Genomic DNA, 20,562 nt, shown 5'->3' on the forward strand with positions numbered 1-20,562 from the left:
CTAATTATAAAACTCTGGTTCTGTTTTTTTTTTTTGCTGTTGTTGCTGAACCTTTTGATGTCCTTTTTTTTGACCCCTGGATTTAACATGTAGACTGAGATTAGAGGCTAAAAGCAGCAGACTCTAACAGGGGCCAATGTAATTCCACAATAACTCAGCAGGGCTTTTAGCAAACTTATTTTTATTTTCACATTTCCTATATCCAGAATTTCTACATTTTTGTCTCTAAGTTATTTAGTTCATGAGCATATCTGTCTGGCTTTTAACCATGTCTATCTTTTGATTTATTTATCGCTCATATTTATGGTAACTTTACTGTCCAAAATATCTTCTAAAACCCCTGAACCTTTGGGAAACCATACTGTTAGTGGCCAGCTTCCTCTGGAAAAACACCTGTGGGGAAACTCTACAGAATAAACTGGTGATTTACACCAATGCATAATCCCAACAGGACAAATTCTGGGTCAAGCGCCCGCCTGCCCTCCTACGCTCCCCGTCAGCCTCAGGTGAGCGAGAAAGTCAGCAGGCAAGTAATGGGTTAGTGTCTGTTCTCCCCCCTACACCTCCTCGTCTTATCCCTTCACCCCCCTTTATCTCAGAGGGATATATATTGGAGGTCGTGACTTGTCTCCATCTAAGGCATCACTTCTAGGACATACGCAGAGTTCTCTGGTTCATTTTGAGGGATTGAACTGACGAAGACCAGACCCCTAACCATGAAACCCTTTTTTAAGGTCCTCGTGATTCTGTTCTGCATCAGCAAGGGTGAAGGCCACTGGCTGAGGTCACTGATTGGTAAGTAGAGATGTTGTGGCCTATTGCTTTTGGAATAATACAAATATGTTAAGAAATGTGCTTATTAGATGTATGAATGTCTTTTCCAGGCCAGAAGCAGAATTCTCTTTCATCTCAAGATGAGAACAGAAGAAGCAGGTATTTAACTGTAGAAGAAATCCAGACGGAAACCTCTGGAGATGAGCCATCTCCCGTCCCCATTGCCACAATCCCAGTCCGGATACGACGCTCGACTCCCGACTCCCAGTGCGGCCTGCGCTCCATCTTGCTGCAGGTTCGAGACCTGGGGTTGGGCTATGACTCGGATGAAACTGTCTTATTTAAGTACTGCAGCGGGACGTGTCCTCACGCTCGCTCCAACTATGACCTCACGCTCAGCAACCTTCTCTTCAGTGGACTGCTCCCACACCCAACTCCTGGAGAGCCGTGGCATAATGCCCCATGCTGCAGGCCCACCCATTATGAAGATATGGCCTTCCTCGATAATTCCCACCGCTGGCACAAAGTGGAGAAGTTGTGTGCTGCAGGATGCAGCTGTGTAGATTAAACAGTTGGATTAAGATGGATTAAGAGAGCAGGTGAGAGAGAACTGAAGATATTTTTTGAGACAAACTTATTTGGAGAAGAGTTATTTACTCCAAAATGAAAAAGAACAGAATAACAGCTCGTGTTACTCTGAATCATGTTTCAATACCATTAAGGGTAAAGCTGAACAAATGCTTTAAGTTGAATTACAAGACATTTGTAAATAAGCTAATATGTATTTATTTAAAAATGTTTAAAAAACCTGTAATTAAAAAAATATAAAGCTCTTTAGAAATGTCTGTTTTACAAACAATGCTGAATTAAGGTCTTAAATGGTTCAGCTACTTAAAAGTGTCTATGTAAAAACAAGATATTTATTTATTTAATGATTTTTTACAGATTAATTTATTTTGTGATGTAGTCATCAATATGTAAATTCTATAATGAAAATGAACTTTTTTTTGCATTCATGTAAAAATGCATTAAAGATGATGTGGTTTCATTTACAGTGTGTTGTGATTTCTATCAAACTTTAAACCTGGGGTCTTCAATTGAATATCAGCGAGGTCCACTCAAGCAAATGTTCAGAAAAGATTTTTAATAAATGATCAAATACATCATGTCTGGCGGGATTAAGGATCTACTGGAAAAGCTTCCATATTATTTAATTTAGAGCAGATTCAGGAAGCAAACCCCTAAATGCTCTGTGCACACATGTACAGAGGTTGAATATCAGAATCAGATCAAAGTGAAGCTGAACTTCATCAGTTCGTGTTAAATTTTTTTCTTTCTCTAACAAAAAGATGGCATATTTCTAACAGAAGGGAATATCCTGTACAAACACAGTGGTTCCATTCAAGTCCATTCACTATTTGTTACTAGGCAGGGTATTATCCTCTGCCTCCTCTGGTTGTGCCCCCCACACCTGAACCTGGCCCTCCATGGCTGTGAGGAGGCAGGTCTCTGTAGGGTGGAAAGACAACGACTGGACGACTGCTTTTCCAACTGGAAGCTTTAAAGACAAAGATCCCTGCAAGTTCAGACAGACAAAAATTAGGTGGTCAGATTTGGCTTTGAGGTTTATAGAGCCTTAGAGATCATATGCAGCTTTAAAATGTAACTGGGTTTGAAAACTAATAATACAATTCACATACAATTACATCCCTAAATGTAAATATTCAGGATGACAGTGAAGCTGTTTAGCCCTGTATAGGTTTGTCACCGACATAAAAAATATACGTACTTCCACTAGGTCCCAGCAATAAACATGTCCGTCCTCTGAGCAGCTCAGTACGTGGGTGTCTTTATTGGACAGGCAGCAGTCCAACTTGTAGCCCTTCATCTTGTGTCCAGTGTATCTACACAAAGCCACATAAGCAAACAAAATAATGGCATCAAAACAAATGATTTAGTTTCTGGACAAACCAGAGGAAAGTCCAAAAAAACATTCACAACAGCTAAATTCTACTCTCTTTTTTAAATGATGACACGTTTGTTGTTGATGCAAGTTATTTTAAAATGTTTTGAATCACTTCTAATACATTTTCTGTGCTTTCTGAACTTCAAGCTCAAGGAACATCAGTGTCAGATTGCACCATCCGACGTTGTTTGAGGCAAAGTGGACTTAATGGGAGACGACCAAAGAGAACACCATTGTTGAAAACAAATAATAAAAAAGGAAGATTGGAATTTGCCGACTTTGCAAGTTCTCCCACTTAGAAATCGTGGAGGGGTCTGAAATTTTCATCCTAGGTGCAGGTCCACTGTGAGAGACATAATCTTAAAAAAAAATCCAGAAATCACAAAGTATGATTTTTTAAAATAATTTATTTGTGTGTTACTGCTGCAAATAAGTATTTGAACACCTGCCAATCAGCAACAATTCTGACCCTCAAAGACCTGTTAATCCACCTCTAAAAAGTCCACCTCTACTCCACTTATTATTCTAAATTAGAAGCACCTGTTTGAGGTCGTTATCTGCATAAAGCCACCTGTCCACCCCACACAATCAGTAAGACACTAACTACTAACATGGCTACGACCAAAGACACCAGAGACAAAATTATAGACCGCCACAAGGCTGGAAAGGGCTATGGAGCAATTGTCAAGCAGCTTGGTGAAAAAAGATAAACAGTTGGAGCAATTATTAGAAAATGGAAGAAGCTAAACATGACTGTCAATCTCCCTCAGACTGGGGCTCCATGCAAGATCTCACCTCCTGGCGTATCAATGATCATAAGAAAGGTGAGCAATCAGCCCAGAACTACAGGGAGGAGCTGGTCAATGACCTGAAGAGAGCTGGCACCATTGTTTCCAAGGTTACTGTGGGTAATACACTAAGATGTCAGTTTAAAGTCATGAATGGCAGGGAAGGTTTCCCTGTTTAAATCAGCACACGTCCAGGCCCGTCTTAAGTTTGCCCATGACCATTTGGATGATCCAGAGGAGTCATGGGAGAACGTTCTGTGGTCAGATGAGACCAAAATAGAACTTTTTGGTCTTAATTCCACTCGCTGTGTTTGGAGGACGAATAATGATGAGGACCATCCCAAAAACACCATCCCTACTGTGAAGCATGGGGGTGGAAGCATCATGCTTTGGGGGTGTTGTTCTGCACATGGGACAGGACGACTGCACTGTATTAAGGAGAAGATGGCCGAGTCCATGTATTGCAAGATTTTGGGGAACAACCTCCTTCCCTCAGTTAGAGCATTGAAGATGGGTCGTAGCTGGGTCTTCCAACGTGACAATGACCCGAAACACACTGCCAGGATATCCAAGGAGTGGCTCCGCAAGAAGCATATCAAGGTTCTGGAGTGGCCTAGCCAGTCTCCAGACCTAAACCCTATAGAAAATCTTTGGAGGGAGCTCAAACTCTGTGTTTCTCAGTGACAGCCCAGAAACCTGGCTGATCTGGAGAAGATCTGTGTGGAGGAATGAGCCAAAATCCCTGCTGCAGTTTGTGCAAACCTGGTGAAAAACTACAAACTATGTTTGACCTCTGTAATTGCAAACAAAGGCTACTGTACCAAATATTAACATTGATTTTCACAAGTGTTCAAATACTTATTTGCAGCAGTAACACACAAATAAATTGTATTAAAAAAATCATTCATTGTGATTTCTGGATTTTTTTTTTTTTTTTTTTACGTTATGTCTCTCACAGTGGACATGCACCTAAGATGAAAATTTCAGACCCGTCCACAATTTCTAAGTGGGAGAACTTGCAAAGTCGCAGGGTGTTCAAATACTTATTTTCCTCACTGTATATGTTGACAAGCCACAAAGCTTCTGGGAGAATGTCCTATGGACAGATGAGACAAAAATGGAACTTTTTGGCAAGGCACATCAGCTCTCTGTTTGCAGATGGAAAAATGAAGCATATGAAGAAAAGAACCCTGTCCCTACTTTGAAACATGGAGGAGGCTCTGTTATGTTCTGGGGCTGCTTTGCTGCATCTGGCACAGGGTGTCTTGAATCTGTGCAGGTATAATGAAATCTCAAGACTATCAAGGGATTCTAGAGAGAAATGTGCTGCCCAGTGTCAGAAAGCTTGGTCTCAGTTGCAGGTCATGGGTCTTGCAACAGGATAATGACCCAAAACATACAGCTAAAAACACCCAAGAATGGCTAAGAGGAAAACATTGGGCTATTCTGAGGTGGCCTTCAATGAGCCCTGAATCCTATTGAGCATCTTTGGAAAGAGCTGAAACATGCTGTCTGGAAAAGGCATCCTTCAAACCTGAGACAACTGGAGCAGTTTGCTCATGAGGAGTGGGCCAAAATACCTGCTGAGAGGTGCAGACGTCTCATTGACAGATATAGGAATCGTTTCATTGCAGTGATTGCCTCAAGAGGTTGTACAACAAAATATTAAGTTAAGGGTACCATCATTTTTGTCCAGGCCTGTTTCATGAGTTTATTTTTTTAAATAATCCTGTTGAAGCATATTTGAAAAGCAATGTCTGACTTTCATTTGTTCATTTTCATTGAATTTTAATTAATTATTACCTTTGTCAGATTCAAGTTATTTCTGTGACCATTGTCGGTTTTTCTTTCATTAACCGAGGGGTACCAACAATTTTGTCCACGTGTGTACACACATTTAATTTTGCAGTACATACATCATTTTTGGTTTTCTTTAAGGTCTGATCGGCCAACCTGCTAACACATACAATCTTACTTGTGTAAACTTACTTTTAACTCAGCAGTTAAGCATCTTTAGAACATTTTTTTAAAGTTTTTATTAGATAAACAAGACTTTTTGCTTGTCTCAATAGTAAACATTAAGGGCATGACAGGAAAACAAATATTAAATGTTCAGCACTCACTCTCCCAACATTTCCCCGGTGGTCTTATCTAGAAGTCGTACTGTTGAATCCAAACTGGAGCTCAAGGTGCACTGGCCATCCTGACTGAAACACACACATGTAATCGGACCTGGAACACACAGGCATACACAGCTTACTGGCTTCTGTAAGAGAAAAACTGCTATCACAACAATTACAAGTACAACTCCATCTACCTATCCAACCAACAATAAAAGGTTTGGTATTTATTGTTTCTGCTCCAAACAATTTCATAAAAATCTTATTGAAACAAAGCTACTAACTGCTGATGAAGTCAACATGAAGCTGTCCCATTCTCAGGTCATAACGCCTCACTCTGCCATCCACCGACCTAAACACAAGATCTTTTAAAAAAAAAAAGCAACTGCAAAGTCTATGATTCAAAGTCAAAAACACACTATAACTCTAAGAGAGAAATTGCGTTTTTTGCAGTAAATGTAATTATTTATGATTTGCTGACCCAGTGAGCAGCTCATGTTGTGCAACTTTGAGGCTACTAATGCTGTCGCGGGCCTCATCTAGAACCTGGATGGGCTCATTTCTTCTGGATCTGGTGTCCCAGCACCTCACAGTGCCATCTATGGAGCCTGGATCATGGGGGAAGACAAAGGAGCTTCAGCTGAGGTGAAAAAACCACACAAAGAACAGTAATGAAAGCAACAAGAGAAGGGTATTGAAACACTTCAAAATTTACAGTTAAAGTTAAAAGTTTAAACAATGGGAACTCACATATGCAGAAAATTATACAAAAAAATGAAATCGCATAAATGGCCAATTAGCACTATTCATGTACAACCTTCTATCAGTAACCCAAAGCTACTTTAAAATGGCATTATTTGAGAGTACACACATGTAATGGACATTTTCCACCAATGACGACTCACCAGATAAAATGACCGATCCCTCCTCATTGAACTGCACACAGTTAACTTTCTGTATAGAGAACATTTTACAGATAAAACATGGATCAGTTTAGGGCTGAAACAATTAGTCGGATTCATCGTGAATAACTGATTATTGAAATAATCGTCAACTAATTTAGTAATCAAATATTCCTTAACTGGAGTATACAGACTGTAAAACATGCCATTTGCTGAAAGATCAACCAAAGATCAGAAATTAGGCTAAAATTGTACAAAGATATATGAAAACCTTCTTTGTCTGTAAATATGCTCTATCCAGAACTCCTCAAGCGGCATAGCTTTAGCTTCACCTGGTTCAAATTCAGTAAAACAAAATCTCTTATTAAGCACCTTTTGCTATCGATTAATCGGAAAAATAGTCAACAGATTTGCAGCCCTATTTCAATTGCTAAAATATGGAGTCACATGGAAGATTTGATGTGCCCTTTAAAATCTATTACAGGACAGGAAAAATTAAACACCTAGTTAAAAAGAGCAAATCTCACCCCAGCATGTCCTCTGAGCTTGCGTGTGACTTGACCCATTGCGACATCCCACAGAATCACTGTTTTGTCAGAACTACAGGAGCAAAGCTGACTGTTGTCATAGGAGCTGTGGAAACAGGAAGTAAGGAAAATACCAATTTTTTTCTTGTGGTGAGTGTGTTGGTTTTTTGTGGGACAATTAGTTTTCTAATCATCATCTAAAACACGTGAATAAAGAGAATACGGCCAATTGTATCTTTGTCTTGACATTTGCTGCATTTTCATTCATTTTTATATCTTTAAATTCTCTGAACCCATACTGTTTCCACCATGTGTACAAATGTTTCTGAAAACCCTTTGAGAAAACTGAAACAATCTTCCTCACCCATCAGCATCCAGGACCTCATATCCATGGCCACTGTACGTCTTTAGTAACGTCCCTCGGCCAACGCTCCATAACTTCAGGGATTTGTCACTGCCACAAGATAACAGGTAGTTTCCATCAACTGATCAAAGTAAAGGGAACAAGAGGCAGAGGGACATGAGAGTATGGCTTTAATGCGTTCTAGAGTTCAAACCTTTTTTTGTTTTTCCAAAATAACACCACAGCAACCTGCTTAGCTTTGATCAATTGAAGTGCAAGTAATATTAAACTATTTAACGTGTGCATGCTGATAATTTGCAATCACATGTCTTTCCTACATGGATTTTAAATTCCAGAAATTTTAAGAATGCAACTGCGACAACCTGCTGTATTGTTTTATGCGTTTGTATAAATTCTGAGACATCTACAATATTGTTTATAATGCAATCTACAATTGTATATGACCAAATAATTGAATGTGTTATCTGTAATCCTCTTTTATTAATTTCAAATGATCTGTTATGTTTATGAGTAGTAAGACTGGCAATGATACTGTTTCACAGACATAAAACTGATTTATAGTAATTTCTGCTGCTTTGTGAATTAAAATCCATCCACAGCACCTGAAAATGGTAAGATACAAGGAGTGGAAAAAGCAGCAGATCTCAAAAAAACAATCGTCAAACGTCTTTAAGCTAAGATTATATACTCTACCATTGAAGCGAACGGCTCTGACCGCTCCCTGCTGACAGTCAATGGTCCTCAAAAGATGCTGAGGAAGCTGAGGAGGCTGAGGTTTGGGTTGAGGAAACGCCATCGTTTAAAGGACCTGTGAGGTGAAGCATATCGGGGAAACATTTAGATACAAAGTACCTCAAACAACAACTTCATGCTCAACATTATGATTCCATCTCAATTAAATAAAGCTACATCAGAATGAGTTTTACTTTCTTTATGCTACATTTAATGTAGCTTTAAATCCTGCACAAAATACGAGAACAAGTTACATTTCATTTGTGGCAAATTTTTTGACAAAAATATGACCTAAAATATTACCACATGAATTTATGGATAAGCCAAAAAATATACGGACTTTTAAAACCATTTAGATCCTTAATGTTTTACTTCATTGAAGTTAAATGTAACTTTTGCATCTTACCTATTTGAACAGTTTTAACCAAGTAATACTTCAGGGAAGGACATGTTCATATATGTTTAAACCACTTAAAGAAAAAGTACATTTATCCGCAGTTTTGTACATCGTCAACAGCACATTTTGTCCAACATTTCACTTGCTATGTTTGCTAGCACTGGAAGCTAGCAGGCGGACGCAATGCACACCGGGAGTTCAACATTCCTTTCAAAATAAAAGATCAAAAACGGCTTTCCACTTAGACATTCGGTCTACACTTCTTACCAGTTGGTGGCGGTAATGCGCCATTACGTTGTTTGCCAATTGCCAATAAGCAACAGGTAGAAGAAGATGAAGGGTTACCCCTTCCTCATACTTATTAAGCTGGACTTCATCCATGCAATGCATAAAGCTTTTATTTTTAAAGTAACCGGAAAAAGACCCCGGTCTCTTCCCCTTTACACAGACGACGATCAGCTGTGGGTCTGTCAGCGGAGTTTTAAATATTCTTCCCGTTATCTCCTCACAGGATAAATTTTTAGCAAAACATGTCTACCAACAGTTTTGCAGATCCAAGGAGACAAAATAAGATTTTAAGGTGAGTTTTGTCTGTTTGTTTTTCACAAAACAAGCTAAGTTTATTGGACTAGCTGACCAACAACAGCTAGCTTGTGCTAATCCAGTCATTCATCGCGATGACTTTACAGGAGGCTTAGTATTAGTTAGGTGATACGGAGTTATAAAGCCGACATGTAATATAACTATACACTGATTAACTGTCGGAGTTTTAAAGCAGGTGGCATTTACACCAGATCTTGTTCAACGTGATAATGTGAACCTTTTCTGTGTCACAATTTATTTTTCACCGGTTCAAACTGTCTTTAGCTGTACCAGTGCCCTTATGTTGTTTTTTAAAGGAGTTCATGTAGCAGTTTAAGCATTTATTTTCATTTTTCACATGGTTGGAAGCCTATCCACAAGAGGGCAGTACAGCAGCATGTAAGGAAAGGTTGATAGCCACATTTTTTTGTAGTAAGACTTTGAACTATCAAACATAGGTAAAATTTCATTTTATGTTACAGACATAAGGGTTAGGGTGAAACAATAAAATTTACAAATATGGAATACTTCTACAATGTAATTTTATTTCTTTTGGGTAATATAAGCTATTGTTGTTGCAGGTACAAACCCCCCAGCACAGAAACCAACCCCACACTAGAGGACCCCACTCCTGACTACATGAATCTGCTCGGCATGATCTTCAGCATGTGTGGTCTCATGCTTAAGGTTAAAAAACGACACATTTCTTTAAACTATTTGGATTTCTCTTTAAAACTAGAATAAATGGCATGTAGTATATTCTTTCCTAGCTGTCTTGCCATGACAGTTTCTAATATGACCATAGATCAGGTTTCACCATGTTTGTGAGACAACGCTCACTGTAAATAAGGATTTTGGTCCTATTTTTCAGCAAATACAAACTAATTAAGAGCTGACATTTAAGATGTCTTTACTGTCCTCTATTAGCAATAAGCAGTGTTTTTGTAGATTTTCTAAAGATTGTAGACCCTTACCTCTGAGGTTTCCAAAAGGCTGCCAACATTTCTAAATCCAGTATGATTCATGGGAGACGGAGGTTGAACTCTCAGAAGGATAAAACAGAGCAATCTTGCTATAATGTATCAGAATTTTCTGTTTTCTGGTAAAGTCTCACTCCCTGTTGAAAAGCAGAGGCCTGAATGAAGAGACGATGAGCCTCTTTAGAAAATACTGTTTTTTAAAATATCTTCCCACGACTTTTGTGCTATTTGCAGCCTATTTTAACATACATTAAAAAAGGGTACGTGGTTGTTCCATGTTTAGAACTTTTGCCTTTTGAGCAGGAAGGTCCTGGGTTCGAATCCCATCTTTCTGCATGGAGTTTGCGCGTTCACCCCCATGCATCCATGGGTCTTCTCTGAGTACTACGCCCTCCTTCCGTCCCTCCTGCCGGTCATCGGTTAGGGCCATTCGATCTGAAAATGGTCTTAATTCTGGTCATTAGTCGATTTCTCGGTTTGTCTTAATTCACGTGTAGATCGTTATATTTCTTGTCCCTGTTGTCCTTTGTCTCAGTGTATGTTGATCTGTGTTTGCTTGAAGCATACTACCCTTCAGTAGTAGACCTGAAGGGTAGACCTTGGTCTATTCCAATTGTTCCATTTAGAAGATTAAAGGTAAACTCATCTTTAAACAAAGGGATGAAGGACAACTACTGACACGAGGCACCATTAACAACCAGCACCCTGTAGTAAACTTGGGCACACAGATCTGTGATGCAAATTTAGTTTGATTAATGTATCTTTAATCTTTAATAAATTATTTAATCAGTCAGTCAATTTCATTTTTTATTTTTTTTTCAATTCAGTTTCAGTTGCATCGATTCTCAACAAATGTCACCCAAGATACTTTGCAAAGCAAACTGATCCAATTTATATACAGAAATATATAGTCATTTTAGTCCAGTAATTCAAACTCAATTACATATTTCGCAATTGTCTAAGGAAGCCCAGATAAGATTATAAGATTTCCACAAACCTAAATCTTGTTTTTGTGCTTCAGCTGAAGTGGTGCGCCTGGATTGCCGTCTACTGTTCCTTCATCAGCTTTGCAAACTCTAGAAGTTCAGAAGACACCAAACAAATGATGAGCAGCTTTATGTGAGTATTCCAACCCCATTTATGTATATTTTATATAATTATATACACTAAGTTTGTGCTGATCAGGTTGTGAAATTAAACCAATAATTTTCTGTTGTGCCATAACATGTTGTAAAACCCCATCTTCTTCATGTTTTATTCTTTTTGTTTTTATTTGTAATTGATTTGTGGAAAATGTTCTTGTATTGGACAGGTGCCTTTACATGTATCTCTTCAATTATATAGCTCAAGCAGTTAAATGGGATATTTAGTTTAGCACGCAGTTGGGGCATCAGTCAAGGTTTGACATCGAAAAGCTTTTCACTTTGACCTTTCTAGAGGACCGCTTTACTTTAAAAAGAAAAGTTGTTTTTTAAACAGATTTACAGTGAGGAAAAACATGCCTGGCCATTGCCCCGATGAGGATGTATTACAGATGAACTAAATGCACTCATAGCCTAGTAATGCAAAACGATTGGCTCAGCAGAAAAACTGCCAAGCAATGATCTCAGTAAACTGGCTGCATGTGTGTGAGTAAAAGCTGCTTCAAAGCCAGTTTTAGGGCATTAGTCAGAAGCCAAGATGTAATTCTAGCATCTCTGGTGTCATTAAACAAAGGTGAAAGACTGAATGGGGTATATATGCTGTGGGGGGTGGCTGTCATTGAGGTTAATAGGATGAAATTCCCTTTACACATTTAGATGAATTTATCAAACAGAAGCTCAGCTATCCAACTGCAGTTCTTCATGCTAAAATGTCTGTAAATGACTTATTGATCATTTGCCGGAAAGGAAATTAAGACATATATGTATATATATATACAACCATATAAGGATGCAAGGAAAGCATTCTTTAATGCAATTTATTTTCTGTTGAAGAATAACTGCTCATCAATTATATACAAAATTGTAGTTTTACAGCAGAATTTATATGCAGATGAGTCAAATGATCAAATGAAGTGAATTAAGTGGTTTCTTTTTATCATGGTACTTGTAAGTGGATGGAAACATTAGGCTGCAAGTGAGCATTTTGTCCTAAGAGTTGATGTATTATAAGCAGAAAAATAGGCAAGGATTTCAGCAAGTCTGACAAGGGCCTTATTGTAATTGGTAGACAACTGGGACTCATCTAAAACCCATTGATGCATATGGGGAGCAAAGGTTGTCCCGTGTGATCAGGATACCATAGGGCCTATGGGGCTGTTCACTACTTGTAAGGAACAATAATGGACTTATACATGTCCTTCTCAAAAAATTAGCATATTGTGATAAAGTTAATTATTTTCCATAATGTCATAATGAAAATTTAACATTCATATATTTTAGATTCATTGCACACTAACTGAAATATTTCAGGTCTTTTATTGTCTTAATACGGATGATTTTGGCATACAGCTCATGAAAACCCAAAATTCCTTTCTCACAAAATTAACATATCATTAAAAGGGTCTCTAAACGAGCTATGAACCTAATCATCTGAATCAACGAGTTAACTCTAAACACCTGCAAAAGATTCCTGAGGCCTTTAAAACTCCCAGCCTGGTTCATCACTCAAAACCCCAATCATGGGTAAGACTGCCGACCTGACTGCTGTCCAGAAGGCCACTATTGACACCCTCAAGCAAGAGGGTAAGACACAGAAAGAAATTTCTGAACAAATAGGCTGTTCCCAGAGTGCTGTATCAAGGCACCTCAGTGGGAAGTCTGTGGGAAGGAAAAAGTGTGTCAGAAAACGCTGCACAACGAGAAGAGGTGACCGGACCCTGAGGAAGATTGTGGAGAAGGGCCGATTCCAGACCTTGGGGGACCTGCGGAAGCAGTGGACTGAGTCTGGAGTAGAAACATCCAGAGCCACCGTGCACAGGCGTGTGCAGGAAATGGGCTACAGGTGCCGCATTCCCCAGGTCAAGCCACTTTTGAACCAGAAACAGCGGCAGAAGCGCCTGACCTGGGCTACAGAGAAGCAGCACTGGACTGTTGCTCAGTGGTCCAAAGTACTTTTTTCGGATGAAAGCAAATTCTGCATGTCATTCGGAAATCAAGGTGCCAGAGTCTGGAGGAAGACTGGGGAGAAGGAAATGCCAAAATGCCAGAAGTCCAGTGTCAAGTACCCACAGTCAGTGATGGTCTGGGGTGCCGTGTCAGCTGCTGGTGTTGGTCCACTGTGTTTTATCAAGGGCAGGGTCAATGCAGATAAGCTATCAGGAGATTTTGCAGCACTTCATGCTTCCATCTGCTGAAAAGCTTTATGGAGATGAAGATTTCATGTTTTAGCACGACCTGGCACCTGCTCACAGTGCCAAAACCACTGGTAAATGGTTTACTGACCATGGTATCACTGTGCTCAATTGGCCTGCCAACTCTCCTGACCTGAACCCCATAGAGAATCTGTGGGATATTGTGAAGAGAACGTTGAGAGACTCAAGACCCAACACTCTGGATGAGCTAAAGGCCGCTATCGAAGCATCCTGGGCCTCCATAAGACCTCAGCAGTGCCACAGGCTGATTGCCTCCATGCCACGCCGCATTGAAGCAGTCATTTCTGCCAAAGGATTCCCGACCAAGTATTGAGTGCATAACTGTACATGATTATTTGAAGGTTGACGTTTTTTGTATTAAAAATGCTTTTATTTTATTGGTCGGATGAAATATGCTAATTTTGTGAGATAGGAATTTTGGGTTTTCATGAGCTGTATGCCAAAATCATCCGTATTAAGACAATAAAAGACCTGAAATATTTCAGTTAGTGTGCAATGAATCTAAAATATATGAATGTTAAATTTTCATCATGACATTATGGAAAATAATGAACTTTATCACAATATGCTAATATTTTGAGAAGGACCTGTAATCGCTTCTCCCTCATGGCAGTGGACTCTTCCAGGAGGATATTGCTTCCTACGGTTTGAGGAGTAGACCAACAATTTTGAGATGTTGAATTGGCCTCCAAATTCCCCAGACCCTGATATAATTGAGTACTTTTGGAATGTCCTGTTTAAAACGTTATATCTATGGAAAGCCGACTTTACAATTTACATGACTTAAAGGATCTGGTGCCAACTTCATGATGCCAGATACCACTGCACACCTTCAGGGAAGTGTGTTAGTTAGGAGTGTTTTTGCAACAAAAGAGGGACCAAAAAACTAAGCTGGTGGTCATAATGTCACTTCTTATCTGTGTATGAACAACATCTGAAAGACGTCTTTAAAGTAGGTTAACTAAATATCATTGCTCGGGAGTTCTGCCGAACCTCACAATACAGTTACACATTAAAAGTCTATTGTTTTGTGTTTTTTAGGCTGTCTATTTCAGCAGTGGTGATGTCGTACCTCCAGAACCCACAGCCAATGTCTCCCCCATGGTAACCAAGGGCCAATCACAGAAGGAAGCAGCAGTTGGACACCATTGCCTCAATCTCCCCTTAAGAAATGAGTCCTATTTGCAACAACCACAGAAACAGTAAAGAAAATAATTTAATAATGTTATGTTTTTTACTGTTTTAATCTTGTAAGATTTTTTTTGGTTGCTAATGGAATCTTTAGAATATGATTGTGTAGATTTTTGCATACTGTTCTGAATAAAGCTATCCAATTATGTAAAGAACTGCTGTCTTCTGTGGGTCTTTGGGTAGAATCCCATTTAGTTTTTACTTTATTTTATGATAATATCCTTGTATAAACTTAAACATCAAATCTTATTATTTATCCGACTAAAAAGTGTGACCAGGCAGACCAGAAATAAACGTCTATTAATGCTCTGATGCAACTGCAGGTTACTGTTTTTTCCATGTTAATTTTTCCAGAATTGATCTCATGAGTTGAAACCTTCATTTCCTTTTAGTTACGGTAAAAATAAGTCATAAACTCTATTGGCGGTACCATGTTGTAAGGTTATAATGTTCTAAAATGTTTGAAACCCTCAGAATAAAACCACCCTCACAGTAAATAAATGCATTCACATTTTCCTTGGATGTTCTACCTGCTACTCAGTAACATTTTGTCTGTCCTCCAGCTTCTCATTTGTTGAAGTCATCGCCTGCATTAACTGCGTGAGTAACTCTGCTGATTACAGACACGAACCTGGAAGTCAGCTGGTTGCGAGGCTGATTTAATGCCATATAACTCATGTCCCTCCAGGGCTGACTGATGCAGCCTTGCCGAGTGGGCACCACAGTTGCATGGCTTTCTGCCACGTTTCAGCAAGCTCCACTATATTTTCTCCTGACTCAAACTGCTAACTGAGTCGTTTGTCTTTCAAGCCATCAAACCTCACACCCTTTAACCATTATGGTGGTTTTTCTTTATTCTTTACGCCAGCAGTACCTTTGTTATTGATGCCTCGCGGAGGAAAGGATATCGAATCTATTACACTGAGTTACCTCGGACGTTAATTGGTGGGCTGTGTAATTTAATATTTAAAGCCGATATAGGATGCTGAATACAGATCTTAAGTTCTGTGCTTGATGAACTGGAAGGGATTCTGATTAAATCTGATAATCATATCCTGCCCATTGAGAAAGAAAAATGAGAGAAGGCTGCTGGACAACAGGCCTCTAGATGTCATCATAGTATCATAAATAAATTAGCCCTTAATTCAGATTCTAACAACTTCATTAGTCCCAGTGGGCAATTCATTTGTAGCCTTCCAGTCCATGCATTTGGATTTTACGTGCCAAAACCATTATTGAATCCTAGAAAAATAAATATACTGTTCACAAAGACAAAACCTACTTTTGTAGGGGGGGACCACACTCTGACCACAGTGTTTTCATAAAACCCAACTAAAGCCATGAGGTTAGAAAAAGTTCTTATGGCCTTCATGATCAACATACTATATAAGTCTTTTTGTTTCCTGTTTGATCTTAAATCAATGAGATATTAAGTACATATATTTTAATCACAGATTTAATCCCGTTATGGACACCTCCGCTTCCTTTTCTTGTACTCCAGAGCTCATAACTTTCAGCAAAGCTTTTGGAATAAAGACTGAACAGATATAGATATAAAATATTAAATAATTGTAAAATCATTCTGAAACAACTTGACAACTGTTTTGTACACCTTAAAGACTGAATGCAGTTCTGAAATCAGGCTATAGAGGACTTTAGCTCTTTTAACACCTCTTTACTTAAATAAATCCAGTTTCTTTATTTTTATAGTTACTTCTTGGCTTTTATTTAAATGGAATTAACATTTTTGATCAGCTTAACTTGAATAAAAACTATTTAATATGACAAATGAATTCAGGATAAATGGTCTTTTTCATGTCCACTGCCTGAGTCTACAGGAGTCCAAATCCAATTGAGTCTGTGCCAAGACTTTAAAATTGAAATTCAGAGCTGCTTTGCATCCAACCTGACAGAGCTTGAGCTATCTGGCAAAGAACGGGCAAAACAAATGTAAGTCTCTAGATATGCAAAGCTCGTAGACACCTACCCTCAGGATAATTGCAGCAGCAGTTTTACCAAAATATGGTTTTACAAGTAATGTAATACCTAATGCGAATGTACAGCACATTTTTATTTGTACAAATACAAATAATCTTATATTATTCACATTCCATTTCAGATGGTTGAGAAAATGTGAAAAAGTTCAAGGGGGTTGAATACTTTCACAGGGCACTGTTAATTTATTATAAACATGACAATTAATTTGTGGGTGCAGACTAAAGGTTCATCCAGTCTCTGGCCATTCAATGGTCTATGCTTGTTTCAGCAGCAGGAATTAGGAATTACACTGAGTTTTGTTGGAGAAATTCTTCTCCGTAAGATGTTCCAGGTAGGGATACTTTTCTAACAGCTGTACTCAGGCTCCGTTTTTGATCCTTTAAAGGTCTTTATCTTAAACTACTGCTGCAAGATTTCAATCCCTTGTGTATGAGAGAAACTGCGATGTATATGGCTTAAGGCTCCAATTTTCAGGAGTAAGGTGTTATTGGTGGATGGGAACAGCTCTGCGAGAGAGAGAAGATGCTGAGTTCAGCATCTTGCTTTGACAGGCTGTTCATATCACACAGACTCTGCATCTCTTTTTTTTTTTACCTTGAACACAGACAGAAAAGCTGTGAAGAAATGCCTCCACATGAGGAGCACTTTCAAACGTTGATATGCATGCAGTGCTCTAATAGTGTAAGGAGGTGGGGTTGCCATTTGTATCTGAGTTTATTGACGATTAAATAACACAAATGAAGAGAGAATAAGAGTGAAAAGAAAACACCCATCTATAAAAATTAAATAAAAACTGCAAACATGGAATTTGTTTGATTTAAATGAATGACCGATAAGGAGGCAGTCAAATCTGCTGGCATCCCTGGCAATCAGTATCAGAAATACTTCATTAATCCTCAAGAGGAAATTCATTTTGTTACAATTTGCACCCCCCACAAGAGCAGTAACAAATAGTAAAGACCCCAATTAAAAAAAATAAAAAATCCAAGTCTATTATAAAATAAATAAATATATACATACAAATGAACATAAAGCATTACACAACGATTATGTTTGTCGCCAGCTGTCCAGGTGTCATTTATAGTACAGAGTTGTGGAGTATGCTATCCATAGGCAGGAATGATCTCCTGTGTCGCTCTGTGGAGCAGCATGGCAGTCTTAGTTTGTTGCTGAACGAGCTCCTCAGACTGTCCAACACATTGTGGAGTGGATGCGAGAAAAAGTCCAGGATCATTTTTATTTTGGAAGGCTTCCTCCTTTCCGTCACCACTGTCATAGAGTCCAGTTCCTCTCCAATAATGTGGCTAAACTTTCCCATGATGCTGTTGAGTCTATTAGTGTCCCTCACCGTCAACATGTCCAAAAGCTTTAAAATAAATCCATCCTTTGTTGCATTGCGTTATCTCCTCCTGAATAAGTTAGAAAATTCCAGCCTTTAATTCAGTACCTTTATTCTTGGTATCTGAGGGAAACCCATGTAAGAAAAAACCTTTAGCAAAATACCAGGAGGCACAATTGTTGGTAGCCTTGTAATACATAATTTTTACCCATGTCCCCAATAGGACAGTACTTGTAGTCTTCCCCATAATATTTCCCCAAAGTTGGAGCATAACGTAAGAAAGGGATCTTTCCTTTTATTCACTTTTTGCCTTGGCTGAAGTGCCTTGCCCAGGGGCACGTTTTACAACTTCCTGATTACAAGATGACTTCTGAGCTATAGTCGCCCAAATAATAAAGCTGTTTGAAATGACAACTTAATCTGTGTCTGTGTATTGCAAAATATAAATATAAACCACTTCCATTCAAGGATAAATATTTAATCTATCTATTTTTAGATGCAAGAGTTTATAGAAGAGCATTCCTGTGTGACTATGTATTTTAGTCATTTGCAGAAAAATTAGTTGACTGTAACTGCAATCAAGTTTACATTTTAAAAATGCTTAATGCCAACAATTGTGCGACCATTGATTTTGTAAAAAAGAAATTTTGTTTCCCTTCTAAATAAAATATGCTGAAAATAACGTTTTTTAGTACATTTTAAGGCTTTTAATAGGCTACAGATTGTATCGGTTTGTGTATTTTAGACATGGGTACTGCAAATTATTAAACTGCAAAAAGGGGAAAGAATAAAAAACGTCTAGGTTGTATTTAGAGAAAGAGAACAACTATTATTCACTCAAGCAATGTTCCGTAGCTTGATCATAACAGTAAAACGTCAAATAATGCATCTTTTCACATAAAAACTGAGTTATGGTGCATTCAAGGTGTTAGTGCAATCCAAGTGACATGAGTTTATTCGAATATTAGAAATAAGAGGAGAGGGAGGTACTAAGAGAAAGTGACTGCAGGTGCAGAGAGAGAGAGAGAGAGAGAGAGAGAGAGAGAGAGAGAGAACAGCTAAGAGGGGGAAACGGGGTGTTTAGAGTGGTGCTGGAGAGAAAGTCCACACTCTGACAGCAGTCCTGCTAAAAACATTAAACCACCCCGACGAAATCCTGCTTTCAAAATTGCGAGATCTTCCTCTGAAGACTCAGGGTTTCGCGTCGCATCGTCCTGTCGGATCTCGTTTCCATTCTGCTGGGCATTGGGCATCACTTCCGACGGGATGTTCTCGCTGTGAACATGGAGTTTCCCCGTCCTCTGCTGGTGGATACCTCCCATCTGCTCCTCCACCGCTACAGTTCTCCCATCACCGCTGACTGGCTCCCAGCCGCCTCCGCTCCACAGTCCAGCAGTGTTTCGGGACCACCGCAGATCCGGTGGGCGGCTGCAGACTCCCAGAGCCAGCGGGACTGCACCGAGAGCCGAGCACCTGACAGACAGGTGAGGCTGCTTGTATAGCTACTCTCTTAGTGCGTTTTTACTGGACATGCATGCAGGAACAAACTCCTACTGTGGGCCCATCTCTGATAAAGGTCTAAAAAATATCTGTGAACTCATTGTCCTTTTTGACCTTAAATAAACTTAGTCTTGATTTATTTTTGTCAAATGGCCTTTAGCATTTAATTCGCGTAGATATTCTTAATGTCAAATCTACTGGAAAGACGCTCTTTTTTAAAGTATCTTCTTAATTTTAAGTGGTAATCACACATTTAGGCAGCGAGGAACATCTCAATGTCTTATCCTAGTTAGTATCCACAAAATAAGAATCATCCACATGTCTAGTCAGCACTTTTCTAAATCTGATGGCCCAAAACAACTTGCTCTGATGGTAGTATTTGACCATTTATTTAATTGCAATCAAGTCTAACTCAATTTAAAGGAACGGCTATAATTGAGGCCAACTTGCTCCATAACTGCGAGGTTACAGCGCCTACCACACCCCCTATAAACATTTCCACAACGTATCAAGTTACTACAAAACATTTAAAATGTGGGGGAAAAAAATCAAATTCGAAAGTAAAAAAACTCCTGTAAGACACCTGTACGTAAAATCCAGTGCAAGCAATGTGATTTCCTAATTAACAGTCAACCTGTGTGTAATTTAATCTCTGTATTGAGATTAAACTGTTCGGTGAAGGCCTCAGAGGTTTATTTGTTAGATAAGTTGAAAAAGGTCTTCATAAAGACCAAGGAACCCAGCAGCCAGGTCAAAGATAATGTTGTTGGAGAAGTTTAACTATTGTCCCAAGCTTTGATCATCTCACAGAACACTGTTCAGTTCATCTGCAAAACTACCATTGATCATTAAGCAGCCAAGAGGCTAGTAGTTATTCTGGATGAGCTGCAGAAATGATCAGGTGATAGACTCTGTCAGGTCACCTATTAGTTGTACACTCTAAAAATATGGCAAGAAAATAAGCTACTACTGCACATCACCCAGTACAAACCTTCCTCAAAGGGACACGTTGTGGTGGCAACATCATCATGCTGTGTAGATGCTTTA

General features: G+C 38.9%; 3 protein-coding genes across 3 annotated transcripts; 2 read left to right on the forward strand and 1 right to left on the reverse strand.

Moving 5' to 3' along the window:
• The first annotated feature begins 654 nt into the window (after positions 1-654).
• LOC124868622 (persephin) lies at positions 655-1,729 on the forward strand. Its single transcript, XM_047366069.1, has 2 exons — positions 655-795; positions 885-1,729. Exons 1-2 carry the CDS (start codon positions 717-719, stop codon positions 1,340-1,342), a joined length of 537 nt encoding a protein of 178 aa, XP_047222025.1. The 5' UTR covers positions 655-716; the 3' UTR covers positions 1,343-1,729.
• A 172-nt stretch (positions 1,730-1,901) lies between these two features.
• wdr83 (WD repeat domain containing 83) lies at positions 1,902-8,767 on the reverse strand. The gene is made up of 10 exons (XM_047366068.1): positions 8,580-8,767; positions 8,135-8,249; positions 7,442-7,562; positions 7,078-7,183; positions 6,554-6,602; positions 6,130-6,256; positions 5,933-6,000; positions 5,652-5,760; positions 2,564-2,678; positions 1,902-2,350 (listed from the first exon to the last, which is right to left on the reverse strand). The coding sequence occupies exons 2-10, from the start codon at positions 8,235-8,237 to the stop codon at positions 2,189-2,191; spliced, it is 960 nt and encodes a 319-aa protein (XP_047222024.1). The 5' UTR covers positions 8,238-8,249; positions 8,580-8,767; the 3' UTR covers positions 1,902-2,188.
• Positions 8,768-8,989: 222 nt separating this feature from the next.
• On the forward strand, positions 8,990-14,833 carry wdr83os (WD repeat domain 83 opposite strand). Its single transcript, XM_047366079.1, has 4 exons — positions 8,990-9,150; positions 9,734-9,839; positions 11,154-11,251; positions 14,529-14,833. Exons 1-4 carry the CDS (start codon positions 9,101-9,103, stop codon positions 14,593-14,595), a joined length of 321 nt encoding a protein of 106 aa, XP_047222035.1. The 5' UTR covers positions 8,990-9,100; the 3' UTR covers positions 14,596-14,833.
• Positions 14,834-20,562: the final 5,729 nt, after the last annotated feature.

The sequence above is a fragment of the Girardinichthys multiradiatus genome, chromosome 5 (genome assembly GCF_021462225.1).
Source record: "Girardinichthys multiradiatus isolate DD_20200921_A chromosome 5, DD_fGirMul_XY1, whole genome shotgun sequence".
Classification (NCBI taxonomy): domain Eukaryota; kingdom Metazoa; phylum Chordata; class Actinopteri; order Cyprinodontiformes; family Goodeidae; genus Girardinichthys; species Girardinichthys multiradiatus.